Raw genomic sequence first — 22502 nt, 5'->3', positions numbered from 1 at the left:
GACCCCACCACCGATCATGACTCGAGTATAAGCCGAGGGGGCACTTTCAGCCCAAAAATTTGGGCTGAAAATCTCGGCTTATACTCGAGTATATACGGTAGTAGTCCCCCCCAAAAAAATAAAACCCCAACCTTTTTAGCCTATAAGTTGTTCTTATGTAAAAAGTCATTTAATGTTCCATGTATCTGAGTTATCAAGGTCTAAAAGCAGCAGAAAATCACTAATACCCGCCATTACAGAACCTATGAGTTCTGCTGCATAGCTTCCCATATAATATGGACCATGTAGCTAGTATAGCTTCTACAGGTCTCTTGGTCTATATGGAAAAATGTAGCTTGAAGACCTAGTCGGGGACCATAGAGAAAGTCAAGACTAGTCCAGCGCCGCCTCTAACTGTTTTTTCCCAGCATCATTCCAGGTGATTGACAGATCTGTGGCTATGTACAAACATGGGAGAGACTTATCAGTCACTTACATCAGTGAGGGGAGAAGCCGGCCAGGAGTGGTGCTGAAATATTCGTGACTCTGTCTATGGACCAAAGCCAGACCTTCAAACTATATATCCTCAAACACTGAAATGTTTAGGAAAATCATATACTGTACCCGTCTAAAATTGTGCAGCCCTGACCTGATTCATTCTGCACAGGGTTCGGACAGAATTAATTGATAGACAGGTTCCCTTAAAATACGAATATAGTGTCTGCCATTACTACCTCTTGATGAGTAGGGCATTCTACTGTCTCACTGCTCTAACTGTAAAGAATCCTTTCCTATATAGATGCCGGAATCGCCTAAACGTATCGAATGTTTCTAAGGCTACTTTCACATTTGCGGTCTGCGCCGCAGCGTCGGGCGCCGCAGCGTCGCCGCATGCGTCATGCGCCCCTATATTTAACATGGGGGCGCATGGACATGCGTCGCACTTGTGTTTTGCGCCGCATGTGTCCCTGCGGCGCCCGCGTCCGGGCGCAGAGGACGCAGCAAGTTGCATTTTTGCTGCGTCCAAAATCAATGAAAAAAAGGACGCATGCGGCGCAAAACGCAGCGTTGTGCATGCATTTTGCTGCGTTTTTGTTTGCGTTGTGCGTTGCGGCGCCGACGCTGCGGCGCACAACGCAAATGTGAACGTAGCCTTAGTCCTTAGTAAGATTTAAGGAAGGAATAAATCCTGTGCCTGTCCTTTGTACTGACCACACATGTATTTATACTTACAAATGAGATCACCTCTAGGTCGTCTTTTGTTTGTAAGCTAAACAAGCCCAAGTTTTCTAACCTCTCATTAAAAGACAGACAGGTTAGGTGCCACTTGTATTTAACAGGAAAATTTGCTTCCTCCCTCTAAAAGATCACGGCTTTTCAAAGACATCACAACGTATGCTAATGAAAAGAAAATATTCAGAATCTGCCAAGAGTCTCTGAAAGTAAATTATATAATTAAATATTCCTAATAATTAAAACACTTATCCAACCAACAAGTTGGTGTCAAGTCTCTCGGAAACATGCTGGATACACATTAGTGGAAGAAACACAAATATTTATGTGGAAAAAAAAGATTATTAACATTTTGTCAAAATATAAATGCTGCTAGCTGTAAAGTCATCATCAGCAAGAGCGAAGACTGAAACAGCACTGAAAGTTCCTCGGTTCAAGCCAAGTCCTGTACTATGAGAGGGAATACCCCTGGATGCGTAATTATTTTGTTAAACTAAAAACTATTTATTTTAAATAAATGATTAATAGTCATCGACTGTTGACATAACCGTATCACAAGAGTAAAGAACCATTAAACTTGATCATGTTCTTGACAAGTAAACAACATCTGTGAACTTCCGGCCGGTGCCGGTAACATCTGATTGTTGGGGGTGCCTGGTGGCGTACCTCCGCTGATCAGATATTGATGGTCTAAACTAAGGATAAGTCATCAATAAAAAGTAGCAGCCAACCCCATTAATTAAATGGTTGTCTGAGCTAATTAAAAAGCTGCACACAACATAACTGCATAGAGCTAAAATTAAGGTAATATATCCTTACCCATTTAATGTGTATAGATGCAGCGTCACAGCCCCAATCCTCAGGACCTACATTCACTTTGACTGCAGCAGTCACATGTCATAAATTCCCCACATACTGTGTATCACTGAGATCTGTGACTGACAGCAGTGGTCACATGGTGTCAGGTACGCACTGGGGCTGAAATTCAGTCCTGGCATTTGAAATCACACAGGCCCCATGTTGTCCCTGCCCCCAAGCACCAGATGGATGGAGGAAAGCAAGATTTACCAATATTTCTAATGATACCCGTGGCTCCGTCACAACTCTTAACAGTATGGGTATCTTGAGATCACTGATTCTGTTAACAACGTTGCAGAGAAGGCAGCCCGTGACCAGACAGGCCCTTCTGGCATTTGCCAGAATTGACAGATGGCCAGTCCAGCCCGGCGTTGTGTATGCGGGATTTTACTCCTCCAGGGTAGACAGTAGACAGCAGTGACAACCAAGTATGGGTTTTGTCAGGGATGAAATATGAATATATCTTATTACCTTATTTTATATGTATTGCCGCCCGTGTGTTGCTTTTTTATTATTAACCCCTTTAATTAAACTGTAAAGGACTATACAACAATGAAGACCATTAGATTAGAGAGTCTGGAGTATGTGGACTTCTTATCTCATCGGAGGACAATATTTCAATTGTGGTGGGTGGGATTTACTATGTCAGGAGTTTAACAATTCAGTGATTATGAATGAGCGGACCCATGGAGGTTTGGGTTCTGGTGCCTGACCGTACGTTAGTCCAAAGTTCAGTTACCAGAACTGAATCGGAACTTAAACCTGATCCCAAAAATCAATGGGAACCCGAACTTTGGAGCTGGAATATTAATATGCATTCTCTCTCTCGCTCGTATAATTTCCAGGAATTGGACTTACCTACAACTCTGCCCACTCTTGAAAAAGAGCAATACTACAAAAATCTCATAATGGACATTTTTTATTTAAATGGTCATTCCCCGACATTAAAAGTTATCACATATCTTAAGATCAGTGGTGGAGCGGTCGCTACGACCCACACCGATCCAGAGAACAGGCTTTGAATGGATGAGCACCACTGCTGCATCTATTTTCTATGGGACTGCTGGAGAAAGCCAAGTACAGCACTCTGCTTTTTCTGCCCGTCCTATGGGGAATGCATACACTCAGTTTTGCTGTGGCATTGCAGAGCCCCATTTTCAAGATCCTTTAGGTAGGTGATAACTTTTATTGTTGGGAATAACCTTTTGCCAATTATGTAATATTATCCCAACGTTTCAATGGAGGTGAAACTTCATTACTTCTGATAATCCTGCAGCAAATCTGAGAGGATCTAATTCCACTGTATAATTTCCATTCATTAGTCCAAAACCAAAGTTAGACCTTTGATGTACTATTATCTGGCAAGGCCAGAGCAACCCTTCATCCCCTCCACCTTGTGCGTCTCACCCTCAAAGAGGAAAGTCTCGTTCCAATGTGGGTTGAGGTTTTTCCTCTTCACCTTGGTCTCCAGCTTGTGCTTCTTGTCAGGCAGTAGATAAATCTTCACAAATGGATCGCTGGTTCCACTAAAGTCCTTGGCTGGTAGCTCCTGTGCCTTCATAATCTTTACAGTGAGAGTAGATTCCTGGAAGTTGTAGCCCACACTAAACTGAATCCGGCCAAGAGTCTCCCGACCTGAGCTGTCATGACCATCTTCTTCATCTGACCCTGGAGATAACTATGAAAAAAAAGAAAGAAGGTTCAACATTAAGACTAGAATCCCAAATTGGTCTAATACAAGAGTATGGAATAGTGGTTGAAGAAAGCTTTACAATGTTCTCTGTGTCCACCAGATGGCAATAACAAAATGCAGCTTGGAGATCAGGTTATTTTCAGCGTGAGGAGACTCAGAGGTCATACTAGTGCCTTGGGCCAATACTCCTGTTACCTAACCCCACAATCTGAGGTTCTCCACCATTTACGCCTTCATACATCAGGGTCTGGCACATTATATAATTTGACATTCTTAAATTAATAAGCAGAGGTCACAGTCACGTCACCGCAGCCCTACTGATGTATACATGGCATAATGTACTGTGTGGAGTGGGAAGGGGAACATCAAGGTCAATGCTGCAGACAATAGAAAAATACCTTATCTAGAACATCCCATTAATTATTGTTACGATCTCATACAATCATTCACTTAATGAATACAAAACATTTTTTTATTGGCTTTTTTTTTATTTATCACGTAGCCTAGACATCTGCTAATCAGTTGTAACTGTTGTTATATAGTTATCAGTACTAACAATATTATTAATAGTTACTCAGAATATTATCATCCCAGGGTGTGAAGATCAGGACTTACAGGTCCTTCTCAAAAAATTAGCATATAGTGTTAAATTTCATTATTTACCATAATGTAATGATTACAATTAAACTTTCATATATTATAGATTCATTATCCACCAACTGAAATTTGTCAGGTCTTTTATTGTTTTAATACTGATGATTTTGGCCTACAACTCCTGATAACCCAAAAAACCTGTCTCAATAAATTAGCATATCAAGAAAAGGTTCTCTAAACGACCTATTACCCTAATCTTCTGAATCAACTAATTAACTCTAAACACATGCAAAAGATACCTGAGGCTTTTAAAAACTCCCTGCCTGGTTCATTACTCAAAACCCCCATCATGGGTAAGACTAGCGACCTGACAGATGTCAAGAAGGCCATCATTGACACCCTCAAGCAAGAGGGTAAGACCCAGAAAGAAATTTCTCAACAAATAGGCTGTTCCCAGAGTGCTGTATCAAGGCACCTCAATGGTAAGTCTGTTGGAAGGAAACAATGTGGCAGAAAACGCTGTACAACGAGAAGAGGTGACCGGACCCTGAGGAAGATTGTGGAGAAGGACCGATTCCAGACCTTGGGGAACCTGAGGAAGCAGTGGACTGAGTCTGGTGTGGAAACATCCAGAGCCACCGTGCACAGGCGTGTGCAGGAAATGGGCTACAGGTGCCGCATTCCCCAGGTAAAGCCACTTTTGAACCATAAACAGCGGCAGAAGCGCCTGACCTGGGCTACAGAGAAGCAGCACTGGACTGTTGCTAAGTGGTCCCAAGTACTTTTTTCTGATGAAAGCAAATTTTGCATGTCATTCGGAAATCAAGGTGCCAGAGTCTGGAGGAAGACTGGGGAGAAGGAAATGCCAAAATGCCTGAAGTCCAGTGTCAAGTACCCAGTCAGTGATGGTGTGGGGTGCCATGTCAGCTGCTGGTGTTGGTCCACTGTGTTTCATCAAGGGCAGGGTCAATGCAGCTAGCTATCAGGAGATTTTGGAGCACTTCATGCTTCCTGGCACCTGCTCACAGTGCCAAAACCACTGGTAAATGGTTTACTGACCATGGTATTACTGTGCTCAATTGGCCTGCCAACTCTCCTGACCTGAACCCCATAGAGAATCTGTGGGATATTGTGAAGAGAAAGTTGAGAGACGCAAGACCCAACACTCTGGATGAGCTTAAGGCCGCTAATGAAGCATCCTGGGCCTCCATAACATCTCAGCAGTGTCACAGGCTGATTGCCTCCATGCCACGCCGCATTGAAGCAGTCATTTCTGCCAAAGGATTCCCGACCAAGTATTGAGTGCATAACTGAACATTATTATTTGATGGTTTTTTTGTTTGTTATTAAAAAACACTTTTATTTGATTGGACGGTTGAAATATGCTAATTTATTGAGACAGGTTTTTTGGGTTATCAGGAGTTGTATGCCAAAATCATCAGTATTAAAACAATAAAAGACCTGACAAATTTCAGTTGGTGGATAATGAATCTATAATATATGAAAGTTTAATTGTAATCATTACATTATGGTAAATAATGAAATTTAACACTATATGCTAATTTTTTGAGAAGGACCTGTATATCCTTCCATTGGGTCTTAAACTGACTATATAAGGTTTGATTTTCAGCAATATACATATCAGGCTACAAAGGGTTAAGATATTTCCAATGACCAGAAGTTTGTGTGTGATTTTTATGATATTTTGGAAAAATGTAAAATAAAACTGTGCAGGTCTGAAAACATTAAACAACACCTCTATAGCATTTTAAAAAAATTGCCTTAAAGGGAATTTGTCAGCAGATTTTTGCTGTGTAATCTGAAAGCTGCATGATGCAGAGGCTGAGACCCTGATTCCAGTGATGTCTCACATGATGGTCTGCATGTGCGACCTCTGCGCAGGAAAGTAGTGAATAAAAAGGTGGTCACACACTCAGACTGGGAGCAAGGGACCGCTGATCTCTCGATCTCAAACTAATCATGTATCCTTAGTGGGAAAATCCTACGTGACGCCTTTATTTGACCAGACGGTAAAAGGGGCATAGATGGCCTTGCACTTGAAGAAACAGAGCCCTGCGCACATGTATAAAGGGTCATTTATCATAAAGAAGGAAACACACATTCATGACTAGAAGTATTTGTCTGGAGCTAGAGAGAAGTATTTTTAGCATAGACTGATGTATGCCCTGGTGAGGAGAAACGTGAAAATTAAAGTGCTGAGAGCAAAATGCAGTGACAATCTCAATGGCTTCCTGGTGTGAATGAATGAATGAGATCGAGCCCTAAATTGTGCTGGTTTTGGAGCTGAATGCAGAAACTGAGAAAGCGGAGGATGCCGATCCCGACGCATCTATCTCATTGTTGACCTCTGTTCTACTGGGATCTGATATAAATTATCAGGACATTACCATACAACGAATACATATATATACATATATATATATATATATATATATATATATATATATATATATATATATACACACACAGTATACAGTGCAAGTCCACCATGTGTCAGAGACATCAGTGGGACATGGGCGCCTTCTCTGCTGTCTCTAAGGTGTGAAACAATATAGCATTGACAATTATCTAGGCGGTTTGACGGCATGAATGATACATCAGTCTCTTACTGCAGTTGTTTTCATGTATTAATTTACAACCATTCCTATTAGGGATCGTTCCCACTGCCGTATAACATAGCCAAGAGCTCTCTGTTGTACCAATGAGAGCACAATGGCAGCATGCTGTGAGTGCATTCGAGAATTAGATCGCACCCACCCATTTAAGTCTATGGCTGCGTGTCCAACATCGGACTGCACTCGGATGTCATCCGAGTGCAGTGCAACTACCGTTGATGCCGCCAATGAAGGAGACGGAGAAATTACTTTCTCAGTCTCCTCCTCACCTGTGCTGCGATTCTCTCTTGTGAGGGATTGAGAGTAAAATGACACGGCTCAAACTCTGACACATGAGTTAATCGATGATCATGTGAGCGAGCCCCCAAGTAATGTAGAATAAAGATTAAAATTAGGATTTGGTATCAATTGTAAAAAATGTAACATATATTATGTATAATCATGATATAAACCCCTATCCGTTTGACTTATATGGCATCCACATTCGGGATCACCAGAATGGAGAACCACTAAGAAAGATCAGCTCTCATGGAGGAGGACTTGGCCCAGGTATGTTACATAGTTCCCAGTAACAGTAAATCATCTTAAGGGCTTCTTCACACAGTCTTTGTGAAGCATTTTTAGAGGAAAACCTGAGCAGAATCACCAAATCGTTGAGTTTTGAGGTTTTTTTTTTTTTTTTTAAAGGATTTGCAGAGCTAACTCAGTTTCTTCTTTATAAATTCCTCAAAAAACCTACTGTATGGTATTGTGCACACAGAGTTATTGGAAGCATTGAAAATCAACAAGTTCTTCATGGAAATACTGCTTCAGACAATGCTCCTTCTTAGGCCGGAGTCACACTAGCGTATAATACGGATCAGCACTCGGACCACTGTTAATCTATGGGGCAGCTCACATCACCGTTTTTTTCTCGGGCGTATTCTATGTGCATGTGAAATTGCAGTATGCTATGATTTTATGCATATATCGGACAAGACTCGCCAATGCAAGTCTATGGGTGCGAGAAAAAGACGCACAGCACTCGCAACATGCGAGTGCTGTCCGTTTTTTACGCACCGGTGTCCTTTGACAAGCCGGTAATTCATGTGCGGTGTACAGTAAAATCACACTGACAGGTTATAATAAAATAGATAGAATAGAAATATACACATAGAATACATATATACACGTCTGTGACACACACATATATATGTATTTATATTGCACAGAAAGACAGATAGGAGAATAGGTAATTAATTTGTCAACTTCTGTAAAATCACTGCAGGAGCCAACAGGATAGAAGAGATGGATTACATACAGTAAAGACATGTAGAATAGGTAGATATATAGATGTCAGTGACAAATGCAATTAGTACAGTGTGTGTGCAAATTACTGGACATATATTTACCGTATATACTCGAGTATAAGCCGACCCAAGTATAAGCGGAGGCACCTAATTGTGCCACAAAAAACTGGGTACGCTTATTGACTCGAGTATAAGCCAGGTATGCATTGTCCCCTCATCCCTGTCCTGCTATGTGTGACTCCCCCCATCCTGTCCTGCTCTGTGTGGCTCCCCAGTCCTGTCCTAGTATGTGTGGCTCCCCGCATCCTGTCCTATCCTGTGTGGCTCCCCCCATCCTATCCTGCTCTGTGTGGCTCCCCCTGTTGTATGCATGGCTCCCCTGGTCCCCTCGTTGTATGCATGGCTCCCCCCATCCCATCTTGTATACATGGCTAGGCTCCCCCCATCCCATCGTTGTATGCATGGCTTAGCTCCCCCGTCCCATCGTTGTATGCATGGCTGGGCTCCCCCATTCCATCCTTGTATGCATGGCTGGGGCTCGGCTCCCCCGTCCCATCGTTGTATGCATGGCTGGGCTCCTCCGTCCCATCGTTGTATGCATGGCTGGGCTCCCCTGTCCCATCGTATGCATGGCTGGGCTCCAGTGTCCCATCCTTGTATGCATGGCTCGACTCGGCTCCCCCCATCATACTCATCCTCCTCGTGCCATCGTTGCATCTCCGTTGTCCCAATGCGGCAGCTCTTCCTGTGCTGAGCGGTCACGTGGTACTGCTCATTAAGGTAATGAATACGTCATTTTCCAACGGTCCAGAGTTCATCGCAGTTCAGGCTGTGAGGGAGCGCAGCTTCAGTGACGTCACCGCTAGTCACTGAAGCTCCACTCTCAGCAGCTCGTTCACCAGTGGTTTTCAGCCAGGACGGTCGCATCTTGACACCATCCTGGTTGAACACTGTATATCCCCTAGATATGGATTACTGCGTGGGACACAACGACGGACAGGAATGGGTATATTGTTAGTTTATTATATTACCTTTATTACAGGAGATCGAGGGAATTAGGTGTGGTAGTATGGTTTAATTTAGAACATTAAAGGAGTCTGTGTCTTTATTTCAATTAAAGGAACTTTTACTGGGTGTCTGTGTTTTCTTAACAATTTGACTATGGGGTTAGTAATGGGGGCATCTTATTGCCGCCTATCTATTATTAACCTCGGGGCTTGATGTCACGAAGGTGACATCAACCCCCCCCAACTATTACCCCACTTGTCACCGTTACAGGGCAAGTGGGAAGAGTGAGGCTAAGTGCTAGAATTGGCAAGTCTTAGAGATGCGCCTTTTCTGAGGCTGAGTGCTGACGTTTTTAGCCATAGTGGGGCCAATATCCATGGCCCCTTCCTAGGCTATTAATATCAGCCTGCAGCTGTCTGTATAGCCTTTGCTGGTTATTAATTCTAGGGGGACCCCACATCATTTTTTGGAGGGGCTCCCCTATTTTAATAGCCAGTAAAGGTTAAGTATACAGCTGTGAGCTGATATTAAAAGCATGGGAAGCTCCATGGGTATTACACCCTTCCCAGGCTATAAACATCTGCCCCTAGTCGCTGGCTTTCCCTCTGCTGGTTGCGAACATTGCGCGAAAGCCCACACCATTTTTTTCCCTAAAAAAATCTTTTATTAATTAAATACCTGTCCAGTAATTTTCACACACACTGCACTAATTGTATTTGTCACTGACATCTATATATCTACCTATTCTATATGTATTTACTGTATGTAATCCATCTCTTCTATCCTGTCGGCTCCTGCAGTGATTTTACAGAAGCCGGCAGATGTATTACCAGCTTTTCTTCTATCCATCTTTCTGTACAATTTAAATACATATACTGTATATATATATGTGTGTGTTACTGACATATATATATATATATATATATATATATATATATATATATATTTATATACAGGTCCTTCTCAAAAAATTAGCATATAGTGTTAAATTTCATTATTTACCATAATGTAATGATTACAATTAAACTTTCATATATTATAGATTCATTATCCACCAACTGAAATTTGTCAGGTCTTTTATTGTTTTAATACTGATGATTTTGGCCTACAACTCCTGATAACCCAAAAAACCTGTCTCAATAAATTAGCATATTTCACCCGTCCAATCAAATAAAAGTGTTTTTTAATAACAAACAAAAAAAAACATCAAATAATAATGTTCAGTTATGCACTCAATACTTTGTCGGGAATCCTTTGGCAGAAATGACTGCTTCAATGCGGCGTGGCATGGAGGCAATCAGCCTGTGACACTGCTGAGATGTTATGGAGGCCCAGGATGCTTCAATAGCGGCCTTAAGCTCATCCAGAGTGTTGGGTCTTGCGTCTCTCAACTTTCTCTTCACAATATCCCACAGATTCTCTATGGGGTTCAGGTCAGGAGAGTTGGCTGGCCAATTGAGCACAGTAATACCATGGTCAGTAAACCATTTACCAGTGGTTTTGGCACTGTGAGCAGGTGCCAGGTCGTGCTGAAAAATGAAATCTTCATCTCCATAAAGCATTTCAGCCGATGGAAGCATGAAGTGCTCCAAAATCTCCTGATAGCTAGCTGCATTGACCCTGCCCTTGATGAAACACAGTGGACCAACACCAGCAGCTGACATGGCACCCCACACCATCACTGACTGTGGGTACTTGACACTGGACTTCAGGCATTTTGGCATTTCCTTCTCCCCAGTCTTCCTCCAGACTCTGGCACCTTGATTTCCGAATGACATGCAAAATTTGCTTTCATCAGAAAAAAGTACTTGGGACCACTTAGCAACAGTCCAGTGCTGCTTCTCTGTAGCCCAGGTCAGATGCTTCTGCCGCTGTTTATGGTTCAAAAGTGGCTTTACCTGGGGAATGCGGCACCTGTAGCCCATTTCCTGCACACGCCTTTCCACACCAGACTCAGTCCACTGCTTCCTCAGGTTCCCCAAGGTCTGGAATCGGTCCTTCTCCACAATCTTCCTCAGGGTCCGGTCACCTCTTCTCGTTGTACAGCGTTTTCTGCCACATTGTTTCCTTCCAACAGACTTACCATTGAGGTGCCTTGATACAGCACTCTGGGAACAGCCTATTTGTTGAGAAATTTCTTTCTGGGTCTTACCCTCTTGCTTGAGGGTGTCAATGATGGCCTTCTTGACATCTGTCAGGTCGCTAGTCTTACCCATGATGGGGGTTTTGAGTAATGAACCAGGCAGGGAGTTTTTAAAAGCCACAGGTATCTTTTGCATGTGTTTAGAGTTAATTAGTTGATTCAGAAGATTAGGGTAATAGGTCATTTAGAGAACCTTTTCTTGATATGCTAATTTATTGAGACAGGTTTTTTGGGTTATCAGGAGTTGTAGGCCAAAATCATCAGTATTAAAATGAAAATGAAATGTAACACTATATGCTAATTTTTTGAGAAGGACCTGTATATATGTATTCTATGTGTATATTTCTATTCTATCTATTCTATTCTAACCTGTCACTCTGTGATTATACTGTACACGGCAGATCATTTGCTGGCTTTTAATCTATCTAACTATCTATCTATCTATCTATCTATCTATCTATCTATCTATCTATCTATCTAATATCTTAATATATACTTACCTTGTAATGTCTTCACATCCTGTTCCATCCAGATATGTCCGGATCCCATATTTCCAAGCGGTGGAAGTTCACCGACCGCCATATTGGGACACCCAAGTGATGGGTGTCTCAATATGGAATCTGCTGATGGTACCAGCCTCTTGCGCGGTACCACCAGCAGAACACCGTCGCACCACACACATACAAACACTGCATACGCTGTACTCACCACACACACAAACACACATTGTATATGCTATACGCACCACACACACACACACTGTGTATGCCGTATGCAGCATCTTGTGCGGTACCACCAGCGGAACACTGTCGCAAACGCGCCGCCGCCGGGAACAGCTGAATGATTCACTGACTGCCGCCACCTTTGTACAGGAGGAGTGCAAGCGTAGTTTTAATGTGACAGCTGCTATCGTCTGCACAAAGAAGGCGGCGGTCTGATTTACTGTGCCTGCGCGAATTCCACGCAGGTGTAGTGAATCATTCGACTGATGCACGACTAGTGTTGTGCATTCCGATACCGCAAGTATCGGGTATCGGCCGATATTTGCGGTATCGGAATTCCGATACCGAGTTCCGATATTTTTGCGATATTGGGAATCGGGATCGGGATGCACATTCATGTGTAAAATAAAGAATAAAAATAAAAAATATGGATATACTCACCCTCGGACGCGCCCTGGTTGTAACCGCTGCAACCGGCAGCCTCCGTTCCTAAGAATGAGCGAGTTAAGGACCTGCGATGACGCAGTCTTGCAATCTTGTGATTGGTCGCGTAACCGCTCACGTGACCGCTCACGTGACCGCGACGTCATCGAAGGTCCTTCACACGCTCATTCTTAGGAACGGAGGCTGCCGGTTGCAGCGGTTACAACCAGGGAGCGTCCGAGGGTGAGTATATCCCTATTTTTTATTTTTATTCTTAATTTTACACATGAATATGGATCCTAGGGCCTGAAGGAGAGTTTCCTCTCCTTCAGACCCTGGGAACCATCCAGGATCACTTCCGATATTTGCGTCCCATTGACTTGTATTGGTATCGGGTATCGGTATCGGCGATATCCGATATTTTTCGGATATCGGCCGATACAATGCGATACGATACTTTCAAATATCGGAAGGTATCGCTCAACACTATGCACGACGTGTCTACAGGCAGAGGAAGCCGGTCACATTAAAGGGGTTTTCCCAAGAACAAAATTTCATTTTAAAAATTGTCTGTGTCTGACCGTGTACAGAGCATACCACATCTCCTGGGCAGGGGAGGAAGCAAAAGACAATACTGACATTACAGCAGGGGATCACAGGGGATTCATGTTGTCATGTTAAATATTTCACTGACTGTTTTTAAACAATATTTTACCTCACAAAATGTATCCTCTGCAATCTCCTGCTGTAATGTCAGTCTTGTCTTTTGCATCCTCCCCCGCCCAGAAGCTGTGGTATGTTCTGTACATGGTCAGACACAGACAATTTTTAAAAAGCAAATATCAACACCAACATGGCTCCTCCTAAAAAGTATGCAAATGACAATGAAAGGAAAGAAGCAAAGGCACAACATCAAAGACAACAATGGGCAAATGAGACTCTTGAAGAGCAACAGCATCGCTGGGACAAAAACAATGCATATAAGCGTAGGCGTCAAGCACATGAGCCCCCTGATGCAAAAGTCATTAGATTATCACATGATGCCATTAGGAGCACAGATGGGAGAAGTCAGCACATGGGGAAAGAGAGAGTGGATAGGTGGGTGAGTACATGGGGGGAGAGATACTCAAACCTGCAAAGCCTGCCCCCATCGTGGCATTACCGCCCTCCCCATGCGACAGCATCGGTCCTCCATCTAGTATATATACATATATCTACTATATAATTGTCTAAGGGTCACTTACGTCTGTCCTTCGGTCTTTCTTTCTTTCTGTCTGTCACGGATATTCATTGGTCGCTGCCTCTGTCTGTCATGGAATCCAAGTCGCTGATTGGTCGTGGCAAACGCCCACGACCATTGCCACGACCAATCAGCGACGGGCACAGTCCGGCGGCAAAATGGCCGCTCTTTCCTCCCCGCAGTAAGTGCCCGCTCCATACTCCCCTCCAGTCATCCAGTCAGCCCTCACACAGGGTTAATGCCAGCGTTACAGGAACGCGGTGAAATGCACTCCGGTTACGCAGCTATTAACCCTGTGTGACCAACTTTTTACTATTGATGCAGCCTATGCCGCATCAATAGTAAAAAGATCTAATGTTAAAAATAATAAAACAACAAAAAAAATCATTATATACTCACCTTCCGCCGCCTTTCCCGCTCCTCGCGACGCTCCAGTGACCGCAAGCGGCAGGTTCCGGTGCCAAGGATGGTATGCGAGAAGGACCTGCCATGACATCACGGTCATGTGACTGCGACGTCATCACAGGTCCTGCGCTCATACCAACCCTGGGACTGGAAGCTGCCGTGTGCACCGCACACAGGGCCAGGACTTCAACGGGCCTTCGGAAGGTGAGTATATGTTTATTTTTTATTTTAACTCTGTATACTATGTGGCTCTGTGCTGTATACTCCGTCGCTGTGCAATATACTACGTGGCTGGGCAATATACTAAGTGGCTGGGCATTATACTACGTGACTGGGCAATATACTACGTGGCTGGGCAATATACTACATGACTGGGCAATATACTACGTGGCTGGGAAATATACTACGTGGCTGGGCAATATACTACGTGACTGGCCAATATACTATGTGACTGGGCAATATACTACGTGACTGGGCAATATGCTACGTGACTGGCCAATATACTACGTGACTGGCCAATATACTACGTGACTGGGCAATATACTACGTGACTGGGCAATATACTACGTGGCTGGGCAATATACTACGTGGACATGCATATTCTAGAATACCCGATGCGTTAGAATCGGGCCACCATCTAGTATATATATATGTGTGTGTGTGTGTGTTTTGAAGAATATTTTAAAACGATGTGTAAATGACAGAGAAGTGCTGTATGTAAAAGCTCATGTTAAAATCGCATTGCATACGGATGTCATACAAATGACCATAGGGAGAACACTCGTGCGACTCTCGATCGTTAAGTGTGACGTCGACCTTAGTAAGAGATTTTATTTCTCTGAAGCATTTACTGGAGTAGTTTTGATGATTTTTTGATGATTTTTAAAGAGTTTTTTGTTTCGCGTAGAGCATTTTTCAGTCTTCTGATTTAACGGTGTCTAGTTTGGAGCCGATTCCATCAATAAAACAAATCAAACTGACATGGACTTTCTTTCTTTCAAAACCTTAAATTGAAAACAAAATTGCTGACAACGCTCAACATATGAGAAGCAAAGTGGCTGTATAATAAAAATGAATGCAAAGAGTTTTTAAGTGATTTTTCAGGTGTTTTTTGGACAAGTTCTGCCCTAAAAATTAATCAAAAATAAAAGTTTGCGTGCGTAAAGCCTAAGGGAATTTGCAGCTGTGTCATTAACTAATCATTAGGACAGATTGCTTTTGAAATCAAGATATCCTGTTCAGACAATACTTTTTAACTTGCACCTAATGTCCTATCTAGGAACGAGTTGGGCTTAATGGCAGCCTCCAATCTTCCGGTGGGACATGAAACCTGCAAGATTTATAGTGCACCGCCATAGCAGAAAGTTGGCTGTGTGTTGGCTGTGCTGTATGACCATCTCTACATGAGAGATATAGCAAGGTATGGACTGAGACTGAAATTCAGTCCTGGCATTTGAAATCACACAGGCCCATGTTGTCCCCGTCCCCATGAACCAGATGGGATATATTACTAATATTACCCTGGATGGAGGAAAGGAAGATTTCCTACAAGACCAATATTTCTAATGATACCCGTGGCCTGCTGGGGTAAGTGACGAAGTCAGTGACTTTGTGCTCCATCACAACTCTTAACAGTATGGGTGTGTTGAGAGCGCCGATTCTGCTAACAATGTAGCAGACAAGGCAGCCTATGACCAGACAGGCCCTTCTGACTTTGACTTAAAGGGGTTGCCCACTACTAGGACAACCCATTCCTAAATTAAATGTTTGGCCCCGATAAAATAATGAAGCCTATACTCACCTCCCATGCCTGCCCTGCGCCAGCGGTGTCGGCACTCATGGTCCCGGGGCAGTGATGGGATGGAATGATCAGCACTGGCGTCACTGTCTCCACCATCGGACAAACTGAACATGAAGAGGAAGTCCAGGATGATCCAGAGCCCTAGTTTCCTCTTCATGTTCAGTTCGTATGAAGGCAGAGACAGTGACAACAGTGGTGATTGGGCACTGGCATCACATGTCACAGTACCGCATCACAGCCCCGGGAGAGTAAGTGCCAACACCACAGGAGTGGCGCTGGCACGGGAGAGGAGTATAGGCTTTATTATTTTATCGGGGCTGAACATTTAGTTTAATAAAGGGTTGTCCTAGTAATGGACAACATGTCACGGTTCCACCCCTCAGTGTGTCTGGAATACAGTTATTGACAGCTCAGCCATGCAATCTGGTACAGGGGCGTGCTGTGCTGGCAGTGTGTTGATTGACAGCTCAACTGTCCAATCTGAGACTGGGAGGCGCTGGCTGCCTCCAAGTGTTCATTATTCCAGGTGATTGCCATGCTACTTAACTGAGCTGTTTCTCCCAGACCTATGCCAGATGTACATTCAGCTAAGTGAGGTTTGTTTCCTCTGTGCATTGTATTCTGTATATTGATCTTTCATTGCCTGACCTTGGACCTCGTTCTCACCATCCGTTTGTTTAACCCCTTCTGCTCTGATCCGATACCTCCTGACCTCAGAACATTACTTCACCACGTTTTTATCTCTTCCTTCTTTTTATGACGTACCCTCCTGGCTTCTGATCTTGGACTCTTTGACTATCCTGACTCACGGCTTGGCCGTGAGAAGTGCCTGGCGTCACACAACCCCTTTAACCCCTTACCGACATCGCGCGTAATAGTACGCCAATGTCGGTATTCCTCCCTTTAATGTGGGCTCTGGCGGTGAGCCCACATCTTTTCCGGGACATGTCAGCTGTTTTGAACAGCTAACATGTGCCCGCAATAGCCACGGGTGGAATCGCGATCCACCCGTGGCTATTAACTAGTTAAATGCCGCTGTCAAACTCTGACAGCGGCATTTAAATGGCGTTTCTGGCAATAGTGCCGGAAATACGCACACCGGTGACCCCGTCATGTGATCGAGGGTCATCGGTTTGTTGGCATGAAAACCAGAGGTGTCCTGGAGACTTCTATGGTTGTCAGTGCGGGATTGCTATGAGTGCCATTGGGCGCTCATAGCAAGTCAGTAATTCAGCTACGTAGAGGCAAACTGATCATCGCCTCTATGTAGCTGAGCCACACAGGCTATAGCAGCTTCTAGTCTCCTATGGAGACTATTGAAGCATGCCAAAAGTTAAAGAAAAATGTTTTTAAAAATATAAAAAAATAAAAAAATATAAGAGTTCAAATCACCCCCCTTTTGCCCCATTCAAAATAAAATAAAAAAAAATCAAACATAGACATATTTGGTATTGCAGAGTTCAGAATCGCCCAGTCTATTAATTATTATTATTATTATTATTTATTATTATAGCGCCATTTATTCCATGGCGCTTTACATGTGAGGAGGGGTATACATAATAAAAACAAGTACAATAATCTTGACCGATACAAGTCACAACTGGAACAGGAGGAGAGAGGACCCTGCCCGCGAGGGCTCACAGTCTACAAGGGATGGGTGAGGATACAGTAGGTGAGGATAGAGCTGGTCGTGCAGCAGTTTGGTCGATTGGTGGTTACTGCAGGTTGTAGGCTTGTCGGAAGAGGTGGGTCTTCAGGTTCTTTTTGAAGGTTTCGATGGTAGGCGAGAGTCTGATGTGTTGTGGTAGAGAGTTCCAGAGTAGGGGGGATGCACGAGAGAAATCTTGTATGCGATTGTGTGAAGAGGAGATAAGAGGGGAGTAGAGAAGGAGGTCTTGTGAGGATCGGAGGTTGCGTGCAGGAAAGTACCGGGAGACGAGGTCACAGATGTATGGAGGAGACAGGGTGTGGATGGCTTTGTATGTCATGGTTAGGCTTTTGTACTGGAGTCTCTGGGTAATGGGGAGCCAGTGAAGGGATTGACAGAGGGGAGAGGCCGGGGAATAGCGGGGGGACAGGTGGCTTAGTCGGGCAGCAGAGTTTAGAATAGATTGGAGGGGTGCGAGAGTGTTAGAGGGGAGGCCACAGAGCAGGAGGTTACAGTAGTCGAGGCGGGAGATGATGAGGGCATGGACTAGGGTTTTTGCAGATTTTTGGTTTAGGAATGTACGGATCCGTGAAATATTTTTGAGTTGGAGGCGGCAGGAAGTGGAAAGGGTTTGGATATGTGGTTTGAAGGAGAGATCAGTGTCAAGGATTACCCCAAGACAGCGGGCTTGTGGGACTGGGGAGAGTGGGCAGCCGTTTACTGTAATGGATAGGTTCGTTGGGGAGGTCGCGTGAGATGGGGGAAAGATGATGAATTCTGTTTTGTCCATGTTAAGTTTTAGAAATCTAGCGGAGAAGAATGATGAAATAGCGGACAGACATTGAGGGATTCTGGCTAGAAGGGTGGTGATATCTGGTCCAGAGATGTAGATCTGTGTGTCATCAGCATAGAGATGATACTGAAAGCCGTGAGATTCTATGAGCTGTCCCAGGCCAAAGGTGTAAAAAAGGTGTAAAAAAAGTATTAACCTGATCACTAAATGGCGTAGTTATAAAAAAAAGTCAAAATGCCAGAATTAATTTTTGTTTGTTTCCGCGACATTGCATTAAAATACAATAACGGGCGATCAAAAGATCATATCTGCACCAATATGGTATCATTAAAAACGTCAGCTCGGCACGCAAAAAATAAGACCTCACCCAACCCGAGATCACAAAAAAATGGAGACGCTACGGGTATCGGAGTGGCGCCTTTTTTTTTTTTTTTTTTTTTTTTTAAGCAAAGTTTGGATTTTTTTTTCACCACTTAAGTAAAAAAGAACCTAGACATGTTTGGTGTCTATGAACTCATAATGACCTGGAGACTCATAATGGCAGGTCAGTTTTAGCATTTAGGGAAAAAAAAAGAAAAAAAAAGTGTGGGATTGCACTTTTTTTTTGCAATTTCACCGCACTTGGAGTTTTTTCCCGTTTTCTAGTACACAACATTGGTAAAACCAATGATGTCGTTCAAAAGTACAACTCGTCCCGCAAAAAACAGCCCCCACATGGCCATATTGACGGAAAAATAAAAAAGTTATGGCTCTGGGGAGAAGGGGAGAGAAACAAAAACGCAAAACCAAAAAAAAAGCTCCGGTCATGAAGGGGTTAAAGCGTTGGCGACAAGCATGCATGGCTGCTTCCCTGATTATTCTCTGCTGAACTGTATTGCCAAAAAGCCATCAAGAGACCCACATTTTCTAAGGAGGTGGGATTCCAAGATGTGAGCATTGTACAGTACCAATATAGTAACTGCTAGAGGTGTAGCCAGAAAGAGCTGTCAGTGAAGAATCCACCTTGGTAAAGACCCTCCACATCCTCAGGGTAGATGGTGCTGGTGCCCCCCCTCTAATCCATTGACAATTCTAAGTACATGCAGTCATAATACAAAATGGATTTTCCTTTCAGACCTCATTCAGATGTCCAATTTTTAGAATACGTGCGCTATCAGCAATAGCACTTGTACCTGTGATAGTCTATGGGGTCTTTAAAATCACGGAGTCTATGGTGCGCTTAAAATCACGGTGACATGTCTGATTTTGATCCGAGAGCTGGATCAAAATCGGCAATGCAAGTCTATGGGTCTGTGAAAAAAATCGGACGTCACTCTGATGACATCTGAGCGCAGTCTGATCAGAAAGGAGAAAGTGGAGAAACGTGATTCCATATGAATACTGTACGTACTTTGGTTAGTAGATATCAGAATGGAAACAAGATTAATACATTTTACAGCAGCCATTGGGAATGTGCACCACGTTTCCCTCATCTGTTACAGTAACATACCCTGTGCGATGTGATCTCCTGGAAATCGTGCCCACAATGTAATAAGGCACACAGGACATAATGGAGGAGCCCAGTGCAGATATGTATGGAGAGCAACCAAATAATTTACTGAGCAGCAATGAAAAAAAAGACATCACACAAGAAATGTAGTTAACAAAATGCTGCGTCGTGAAAAATGAATATATCACATATCAAAATTTCACTGGATAAGTAGCTTGTAACATGTACTCAAGGGCCGCTCAGGTGTCAGAGCTTCGCTACAGCTTCATAATGCCGAGGAGAACGTGGAAGGAAAGAGACAATTAATTAAACTTGCAAATTATTGCATTTTCATAGATGAAGTCCAGAATGCATTGGCTTTTTAGGAAGAACATGGAACGTTTTAAGACTTTTAGTGGGAATCCATTGCTCAAGCACCGTATTATGTGCATTGTCACGGAAATACTACAATGAGAAAATTAAATCTGTATCAAATCCTTCTATATTATTTCAAACACTTTTTTTTCGGTGATTACTTTGTATCTCCGTTCATACTGCACCCACACACACAAATGATACACCATTTGAAAGGTAAACTTGCCCCCTTCAGCAAGAAAATAGCCAAACAAACCACACATCCACGATGTGATCATAAAATACACTTTAAACATTAATTTTCATAAAATTGCAGTAAGGAAAAATGACCTGCAGGTGGCACCACACTACCCCTAAGCACAATACCACAAAGCTGAAACAAATCCTAACATTTGCCTTGGGGGCTTTCCAGCTTGCCGAACTCCTTGCCCAGCCGATTTCAGACAGGTACATAAAAATATCTGCTACATATGTGGAAGTAGAATAAAAAGAAAACTTTACCTGTTAAAACTGAAGATATAAATGAATGCAGCCTAAAAGGGACCGGACAGGTTCTGAACCATCAGATTTTCTGTATTCTTGGACAGTCATTGAAAAGTCTATCTTCCTTCTAAGGTTGCAGCTTATTGGTGACCTGGAGTCACCTCTGGTTCCAAGTAAAAAACTGCAGCGTTGACATAACTCAGACTGTACATTGTTTCCCGATGGGAGAGATTGGTTGAAACAACCTTGCAAAGAAAAAAAAATCCAACCGTAGGGAAAAAAAGATAAAATAATCTGCAGATATTACTTTTTCTTTTAAAGGGATATTCCCAATTATTATACAATCGTGTAAATACGCTCAGTTATGGGATCAATTCTCCATCATTTTTACTGTCAAAGTGACACTGCTGTACAGGGAGGTGCTCCGTTCACATACATAGGGCTGTGTTGCACTTCCCTACACTGCAGATTGATGGCAGTGCTGCTGTGGAGGGGGAAAAAATGCTGCTGCCCCTGTTCTTTTGCAAGGTCCTGACAATCAGAACCCTTCTGATCAGTAAGTAAAATACCATTATGTTTAATGTTGGGGGATCTCCTTTAGGCTGGAGTCGCACACAACATATAAAAAAACAGTCCGCTTTACACGGAAGAGAATCGCAGAAATGTTCCCTTAACAGTGATACGTATGTCATCCGTGTGCAATGCGAGGATGCGATTTTCTCACATGTAAGCATCCGTGTGACATCCGTGTGACATCTGTATGGTGAGATTTTCTCGCTGGCTTGCAAAATGGACATATAATGGATCCATGGGCTCAAATATTTGTGAAAACATATATATATGTCAGTGACACTCATACCTCTCTGTGTTCATCATCTCATTAAATACATTTACTTTTGACCGGCTTCATTTTCCTGAAATTGCCTGCGCCCCCAACAACCAATGTGCGAAACTAGTATCATCTATTTTAATTTTATTAATGTACATAATGTAAGTAAAATTGGAGGAATATAGATATTGTAAGAGTTTAACCTGACTGTTTATTAAAAGTCCTGTCCTTCAGGGAGTGCAGAGGTGACACCAGTGCCCTGGAGGGCAAAATGTCCAACTGCTTCATATGAGAACACCATAAATGAGTGGTGACACTACAAGGGCCTTGTGTCAGATTTAGTATCTGGGCCCAACAGTTTTCAATTTTGCTGACAAGACATTTTTATTAATACAGGTCGTCTGACAAAGGATTAGTTATCTTTCCTTAATTAAATTAATTAAGATCTTATTTGAAAAATCAATGAAAAAAACAGTCAGTGTTACCCAACCTCGGGATAACAAGTGGTCTAATAGTAGATGACAAACTACCAAGATGAGAAGGGACAAGACATGAAGTCTTTACAGGGAATCTGTCACTAGGCTTTTGCTACCCCATCTGAGAACAGGGCGAACACCCCTGAAGAAGCATTGGCGAAACGTGCGTTGGGTGTATTATATACATTCCTTTATATTGTGGAATAATTATCCATACATATGTTTTTCTCATTTCTCTGTATAATTTATTATGCACGGACTCTGCTCTGTGTATACATACATATATAATTTTTGTAGCGGTTTCACACACGAGCTCACTCGTCAATTTTAATTTTTGCCTGTATTTTTGGCATTGTCTGTACCCATTGTTCTTATTATATTTAATAAACTTTTGATATTTTCATGT

General features: G+C 42.9%; 1 protein-coding gene across 14 annotated transcripts in view; it reads right to left on the bottom strand.

Moving 5' to 3' along the window:
* The window catches only part of SYT7 (synaptotagmin 7), a 771057-nt gene that overhangs the window by 79970 nt on the left and 668585 nt on the right, over nucleotides 1-22502 (bottom strand). For all 14 annotated transcript variants that reach the window (XM_077287911.1, XM_077287907.1, XM_077287912.1 and 11 more), the window contains one exon: nucleotides 3478-3748. In XM_077287911.1, coding sequence (XP_077144026.1) covers nucleotides 3478-3748 — 271 coding nt within the window. The remainder of the gene's footprint in view (nucleotides 1-3477; nucleotides 3749-22502) is intronic.

Source organism: Ranitomeya variabilis, chromosome 2 (genome assembly GCF_051348905.1).
Source record: "Ranitomeya variabilis isolate aRanVar5 chromosome 2, aRanVar5.hap1, whole genome shotgun sequence".
NCBI classification, from domain to species: Eukaryota; Metazoa; Chordata; class Amphibia; order Anura; family Dendrobatidae; genus Ranitomeya; species Ranitomeya variabilis.
This window is presented reverse-complemented; position numbering and strand designations above follow the sequence as displayed.